This window comes from Helobdella robusta (genome assembly GCF_000326865.2).
Source record: "Helobdella robusta unplaced genomic scaffold HELROscaffold_9, whole genome shotgun sequence".
Classification (NCBI taxonomy): Eukaryota; Metazoa; Annelida; class Clitellata; order Rhynchobdellida; family Glossiphoniidae; genus Helobdella; species Helobdella robusta.
The window spans coordinates 2283754-2292015 of NW_008705512.1; the positions used below are offsets into that span (position 1 = coordinate 2283754).

The 8262-nt window shown below is 29.4% G+C and overlaps 2 protein-coding genes across 2 annotated transcripts; one reads left to right on the plus strand and one right to left on the minus strand.

Annotated features, from left to right (window-relative positions):
• Positions 1–2260: 2260 nt before the first annotated feature.
• HELRODRAFT_71126 (hypothetical protein) lies at positions 2261–3127 on the minus strand (the record flags this gene model as incomplete). The annotated part of the gene is made up of 1 exon (XM_009032968.1): positions 2261–3127. One exon carries the CDS (start codon positions 3125–3127, stop codon positions 2261–2263), a length of 867 nt encoding a protein of 288 aa, XP_009031216.1.
• Positions 3128–6408: 3281 nt separating this feature from the next.
• Positions 6409–8262, plus strand: HELRODRAFT_70893 (hypothetical protein; the record flags this gene model as incomplete). The annotated part of the gene is made up of 5 exons (XM_009032937.1): positions 6409–6447; positions 7112–7184; positions 7262–7355; positions 7414–7555; positions 8071–8262. The coding sequence occupies 5 exons, from the start codon at positions 6409–6411 to the stop codon at positions 8260–8262; spliced, it is 540 nt and encodes a 179-aa protein (XP_009031185.1).

Genomic DNA, 8262 nt, shown 5'->3' on the forward strand with positions numbered 1-8262 from the left:
TTGTTTCTCAAATAGGTATTTGTTAAATATTTTAAATAAACCTTATGAAGTCAGTCTACGTCATAGCCTACGCCTGTTTCCAAGCCTTCACTTTTTAAAATTCTTGTTAAAAACTCTAAATATTGAGTCTGCCTTTAATTTTTTGCCCTTCTCTAAAGAAACCTTAGAGAAGGGCAAAATATCCTTACAAATTATAATATACCTTTTCTCTATTTTTCTGTCCCTAACAAAATTTCGAGAGGATTTCCAGACTCATCTAATTGCCAAATTTATTGATGGGCAATGTTGAACAACAAGTAAATGGCGCTAAAAATAGATTTATTAATTTCGAAATTCAGAGCAGTCCTCATTTTCAAAATCTATTTGTATGGACAATATATATTCATGTGTATATATCCATCAAGGAGCGCTGTTGAGCTAAACGAAAATACCACAATAAGAATAAATTGATAGAACGATAGATTGACTGATTGAAATAAAATATTGATATTAAATGTCAACCATGTTTATTATTATTTTATTATTATTAATTGCCTTTACATAATTATTCTTGGGCGGCGTGTGGCCTAGTGGTTAAAGTCGCCTGGTGCTGTTTCTACTATATTATAATAGGTCATACAATTAAACCAAAAATTAAGTCAAGGTAAATAATTCTGGCATCAAAACCATGGATACAAATATATATATATATATTTATGGTCAAAACTAGATTTTATTTGTCACTTACTATAACGAAATTTTGAGATGGGATTGCCCTTTAGTATATCTTTTACGTTGTAGGTGCGCTCTACTGGAAACACGCATCCATTACAACTCCAGCTGGCAATAGTTTACGCTGTAAAATGTAGTATAATGACATAATTGCTTCCGGGCCAACGTTCAGATCAAACGCTTTATTTCACTTCTTATGTATAAATTTATGCTTACAATTTTAAGCATAAAGTTTAAGCAAAAGGATCTAAGCTCGAGACGTTACTCTTTTGTTCGTTTCTTAAGGTGTCGGATTCATCTTGGTAACAGAGTCGACTTTCGCTCAAACATTTCTAAGCATAATTTTTATAGGAAAAATCATTTGTTGTTAAATGTTTAATAGAACCGAGGCACTTAAATGGTCAACGTTTTAAAAAAAATCCTTTTCTCGTTACTTTTTGTTCATATGGGAAGTGATCAGTCTTTTCCTGCTGACGACTGTTTTTTGAGAATCTGTTGCATTTTTAACGATTTTTAATGCTATTTTTAAAGGGCTTCCGAACTTCCGTATATTTATATCTGCTCGATTAACCCACAAAACATGCTAAAAAACGATTACTACTTAAGTAGAAATTTATTTGAACATAAAATAAATTCAATGAAAGTACCTTTGCAAATTAAAGAAATTCAAAACAAGTCAGTTTTAAAAATAATTTTTTCTAATTTCAACCCCAAACAGTTTTTGTATTTATAATTTACAATCCATTAAAACGTATACAAAACGATGTAATCAAGGGATCATTACAATCAAATATGTAAATAATCTACTTAATATACAACCGTAAACAAATAAAAGTATCGTCTAATTTCAAAGAAGCATGCATGTTCTGAAGAAAAATTTTTCGTTTGACAAATTTTTCATTATTCCAAATGGCAAAAGCAGACACAAATGAAATAACACAATAACAAATTAAAAATAATAAACAAAGACAAAAATAAGGTTGATGAACATAATCATTAAAACAGACAATATAATAAAAGGTAACAAAGATAAGATTACAATGATCTTGCAAAACTTTGTTCATGAAGATGGAGTATTACCTATCTTACAACTAAACATTGCAACTTTTCCTCCAGCTTTTAAAAATTATTATCAAACGTTATAGTATGTTAAACTGCCAGCTATTTCATATTTAACCAAATAAACTATAGAGCAATTTATGTTCACTTTTCAAAAAGCTGAAGATACTGTGTATTTTGTCTGATTTTTCTATACAAGTAAACAAGTGTTGACAAAATTGTTAAAATAAACATTGACATTTTTAAAAACAAGAGTTTCCAATGCATCAATGATTTTGACAATAACAAAATTTTATCCAATGAAAACTTAATCCAATTTAATTTGAAGTCTGATTCTAATATTCTTCATTAACAAAACTTTTATGGAACCTTTTTCTAAGGTAGTAGTATATAACCATAACATGCAAATAACACTACTTCAATGTAATACATATTGTGTAACATTGAATGATACTAATTATTGACTAGAACATGAATTTTATAAAAATATTCATTCAACATTGTTGTGCAATTTCTGTTTGTGTCTTTTCAAATTGCTAATTTCAGAAAATTGCTTATTACAAAACTCACAAGAAAATCGTTTGTTAGCATCATGAACCCTCATATGCCGTTTCAGATTACTAGCAGCCACAAATTCCTTTTGGCATTCGTAACAAGTGAATGGTTTCTGACCTGTGTGTATAGCCATGTGCCTTTTCAGATTGCTCATCTCAAGAAACGGTTTGTCACAAACATTACAAACAAACGGCTTCACTCCCAAATGAATTTTAGAGTGACGTTTCAAGTTTCCAGCTTCATTGAACCTTTTTGAACAAACAGAACAGGCAAAATCTTTAACTCCTGTATGAGTTTTCATGTGACGTTTTAAATTGCCAAGTTCAAGAAATTGTCGTCCACACAAGAGGCAATCATGCTGTTTGGTTCCAACATGGGTGAGCATGTGTTTTTTGAGGTTGCCAGCTTCACTGAACTTTTTCTCACATTCTACACAAGAATATGGCTTAGTCCCATTATGAATTTTTAAGTGGCGCTTCATGTTTCCAGAGTCATGAAATGGCTTCTGACAAATAGGACAACAAAAAGTGTTATTCGTCATGTGACACTTAGAATGTCTTTTCAGGTTCCAAATCTCAGTAAATGTTTTACGACAAACTTCACAGGTATATGGTTTTAATCCGGTGTGTAAATAAATATGCTTCTTGTATTTGTTAGATTGAGTAAACTCTCTTCCACAATGAGGACAGACAAATCTTTCTTTATTAATATCAGTGGAGCACTTACTAATTTGCAACTCCAATTCCGTTTTTTTAAACTCGCAATCAACTGTAGTGAATAGATTGTTTAACTGTTCCTCCATCTATCTAACTAATTACTTTATTGTCCCTGCATAATGTAAAAAAACTGTATAAGTAATTGATGCCATTTTTAATAATATTCATATTCATTATTAATGAATGCTATGAATCTTGAATGTGAAGGGTTATCAAATTGTTAAATTTAAAAACTAATACAAAACTAAAACTAATTAAATATAATTTATAAATGTCTAAACTAAATTAAAAAAGTTTTAACTGTTAAAATTCAACAGTTTAATTAACATTATTAGATATAATATAATATTAAAATTAAATTTATTTAAATAATTAATTTTTTTTTTTTAGATGAAATTTAAATATAAAATAAAGTTAAATAAATGTATAAATAAATCTTTTAAAAAATAAATTAAAATGTAAGGAATGGGGAGCGTTACAACTTTAAGACTTAAATTTTTAGTAAGTTCAATTTTGATCAGATTTCCATCTGAAATTCAAATTCGTTTCTTTGAAATAGAAATTCAGAAAATTTGTACATTTTTTACTAATTTTTAGTTTGCTTACTAATCACAATCAAGTTATTTTTATTACAAACAATCATCTTAGAATTTTCACACCTTTTACCAGAAACTTTCTGTCGATCAGAAGTCCATAAAAAATTGGAAATGTTGGACACACAACCGATCAAAAAATTAGTCAGAACGACAAAAAGAAAACTCAGCAAATAATTACTAACGCACACAGAAGTTAAGTTAGTAAGCAACCGGATAGAAAAAATATTTTTGGTGCCTTCCATATACTTAGAATATCGAACACTTTTTAGGTTTTAAATGCTAAAACCATGGATATATATAACCATATATATCCATGGCTAAAACACGCTAGAGCCCTGTGCAGAAAAAATTTTTATAACCGCAACCGCCCGCATCCACAACATTTACGAGACAACTACTCGCATCCGGAACGTTCACATCAAATACATTTATCCGTATCCGCACACTATCCGCGTTTAAACAAACAACCGTAATCAGCTATTTTTATTTCGGAGCTTAAATTGAGATAGTTACAGTGTGAGACAATTCATTTATACTGTAATTTGACGTTTGCAAGTTAGGTCATTGCTAGATGATTTTTTAATACTGATTCTGGTCTATCTTGGTTTTCTTATTTCTGTAACCATCTTTCTTCAGTTGTTCTTTATAATGCTACTTCTAACTTCTCTACTCTTACTTTTGAGGTACTTCAAGAATCTACACTTAGCCCTCTTCTATTTATACTCCATACTCTGAACTAATTCGTATTATTAATACTTTTTTTCTTACTAATCAACTACATACTGACGATTCCTATATTTGTACTTCTTTTCCTCAATCTAATCTCAATAGTGTTGTTCATAACTTATTTCTATTTCTCTCTTCTATTATCGCTTGGTGTGACTCTATGTATCTTAAATGAAATCATTCTAAGTTTGAATTAATATGTTATAATAAATCTAAACACTCTATTAATATTTCTTCTATTATCTTACCTGATTCTAAAGCTTTCAATGTTTTTTTTATAAGTTTTGTAGTTTAGGCTTTATTTTTGATTCTAGGATGTCTCTTTTCTTTTCAGATTAACAGTGTTGCAAAAAGTTCTTACATCTACGTAGAATAAAAAACTTTTGCTTTTTCTTGACGATCCTACTCTTCTCCTACTTGTTTTTTTCTTAGTTTTATCTAGGATTGATTATTTTAACTCGCTTTACTATAGTCTTCCTGATTCTACACTCTATCCTGCAGCTTGTCTAGTTGCTAGTCACCCCATTTTTCTCATATATCTTTATATCTTGTTCTCTTGATATATATATATCCATGCCTGAACGCCCAGTTCACGGTCGTTTTCGTAGTCTCACTTTTTCTTAACTCGTGTTAAACACTCTTACTCTAAATCCGCGTTTGCTTTTTCTGGTTTTTTTCTGGAAGTCTCAACCTTCTTTACCTATTTATCCATCACTGGCAAAGTTCAGAGCGAGTCTCAAGATCCCTCTGTTTGTAAAATTCACTGAGAAGCGCCCATGAACACCGCCGAAGGGGCACTTAACTAACTGATTGATCGATTGATCGATTGATCGATTGATTGATTGGTTGGTTGATTGATTGGTGATTGAATGATTGAATGATTGATTGATTGATTGATTGGTTGATTGATTGATTGATTGATTGATTGATTGATTGATTGATTGATTGATTGATTGATTGATTGATTGATTGATTGATTGATTGATTGATTGATTGATTGATTGATTTAAAAAATATTTTATCCAACAAAATAACAATTAATTTTGGCTTGGGGACCAAGCGGGTTATACACTATACAGGCCACCAATTAAGAGAATATAAGGTAAATTAGCATAACTTGTTATAAATAAGAATACAAATAGAATATCTGGTGTCATATGAATCGTAGAGATCGGTGATCATGTTTTTGTCAGAATTAGTTCGACCCTAAAATTATTTACACTTGAGTTTACCTTTAGCGTTGTTGTATCGAACGAGAATGGACAAAGAATAGGTACAAATAGATGATCGAGTTGATATTCGACTTTTTTCCTTATTAGTCTCATTTATGTCAGTTTTGATTTCGGAAAAGCACGAGCGGCCAAACATTCTATAAAGTTATTACAAATTTTATATAATTTTCATGATAATATAAAATATAATTATAATATAATATAATTATAAATAATTGATTCATTTTTATTTTATCTCTCTGTCTATCTTATAATTTATTTATAATAGATTCAAATTCTAACATGTAACTACTAAACTAAAAGTTCTCTTATCTACTCTCTTGTCATTTCTCTCCATTTTTTCTGGGTATTTTTCAGATATATTTCCTCCTAGAGTTGAGTCTCCAAATAAAACATTTCTGTCTTATGCTGTCTATTGAATATATGGTGTACATGTACACTTTATAATTTCGAATTGTAAACTACAATTTGATGTTTGTACTTTTTTGAAGCGTTTACATTGTACTTGTACTTCTTTAAGTACATGTGCCAAGCAAGTTATGAGTATGAGTACAAGTATTTAAATTTTAAATGAATGCTTAAAATCGGTGCTTGAGTTGAGTACAATTTAAGTACCACATCAAAGAGTATCGAGTTTTTGTTGTTAAAAATTAATTTAAAGTTGTAATTTACTTCTGTGAATGTTTTAGTTTGAAACAAGTATGTGATAATTATTTAAATAGTTTTGTACAAACAACCATGAATTTAGAAAAACAATGTTCTTTTTTGTACAGGAATTTTTCTTTCAAAGTTAATATTTTACCAACTTCAGTCATGTCTTTGATTCCTGTGGTTGTCAATGTATATGATATGGTTAGTGATTCAGAATTTTGCCTTAATATTTTGTTATTCTATTATTTTTGGGCGCTATAAGTAAAAAATTAGAAAACTGTTTGCGCTACTGACATAAGAAATAGCTTTGCTCTGAAATATGGTAGCTTCTTGTATAAATATTGGTACTTCAATCAAATTTTGTTTATCATTGAACCTTTTGAGATATTGCATTTGGAGGAATGACTCAATGCGAGCCTGTTAAGTGTTTAACGTTGCATGTACTTGGTTTGAGTGTAGAAAGAGACCTGGATGAGTGATTACTGCATGTTGCTCCAAACATTTGCATGTTTATATGAGCTTCTTTGATATGAACCTCTGATGGTTATTGATGAGGTTAATCGTTAATGATTTTCTGTTTGAGTAATAATTAAATAATCCTATTAATGCTGTTTGATTTTTAGCTAAAAATAGTGGAAATAATTTAAATTTGTTGTGATTTTCGGGCTGTTTTGGAATGCTTATATAATAAGCACAGCTACTTACATTACTCTCGTCTAAAGAAAATTTTAATCATTTGCTAAATGGAAAATTGTATTTATTCATATTTGTGTGCTCACTGTTAATGTAATAAGTTAAATGACTGATTTTACGTTCGTAAAATAATATTTTGTACTAATTTCATCTAAGAAATCATTTTTTTTAGTACTGGTTTAATGAGTACACATCTTCATTGGGTATTGGTGTTTATCATTCGGGAATTGAAATATATGGACAAGGTTAAAAACGTTCTTATTAAAATTAATATTGTTATTTTTTATAATTATTGGTTAAAATGTCATTGTCTTGCATGTAGAATTTGCATATGGAGGACACCCATATCCATTTTCTGGAATATTTGATATACCTCCACGAGAGGCTGAGGAACTTGGAGAGCAGTTCAAATTCAAGTCATTACAATGTTTTGATCTATGTTGTCACCAATTTTATTATTATTTTTTTTTTAAGGGAATCCATAGTCATTGGTTTCACAGATCTTCAAAAGGAGGATGTATTACGAATCGTTGAACAGCTTGGCCATCAGTATCACGGAAATCAATACCATTTGTTAAATAAAAACTGCAATCATTTCTCTGCTGCTTTGGTTGAGGTTTAAAATTTGTTGATACTTCACTACTATGATTATTCCATTTTTAAAGTTCTAGCAGTCATCTATTTTTAAAGTTCACGCCTCATCAAATTTCTATTTTATTAGATTGGGTGTTGTTTGTTTAAAATTAAAATGTTCTCTCTCTTTCTCTCTCTCCTTCTATATATATATATATATATATATATATATATATATATATATTTTTAAATTTTAATACTTTTAGGTAAAATTGGGTTAAAAAAAACAAATGAAATTTTTGTTTGAAATAAAAACAATAGAAGTCACAAATTTTTAGTTTTATTTAAATGTTTTTACTGCGTTTGGTTGCTTCAGTTCCATTAGAAAGCAAATGTGTTCATCCATAACACTTCATCACAATAGAACAGATATGAATTACGTTAAATTTATGTAAATTAACTTAACTTTTTATACCTTACATGAATTTTTGTTCCATTTCTTGTTTGAATTTGATAAAATGATTGTTCGTTCATAGTTACTTCTGTGATTTTTTTCAGGTTCTTTGTGGCAAAGAGCTTCCAAATTGGGTCAATAGATTGGCTTACATGAGTTCTTGTATCCCTTTTGTCGAAAAAGCTATACCTAAAGAATGGCTAACACCATTGGCCTTACAAACATCCATCCATCAACATAACGAAAATTTATCACCCTTAAATGAAAGATCAGATAGCAACTATAAGCCAACATGA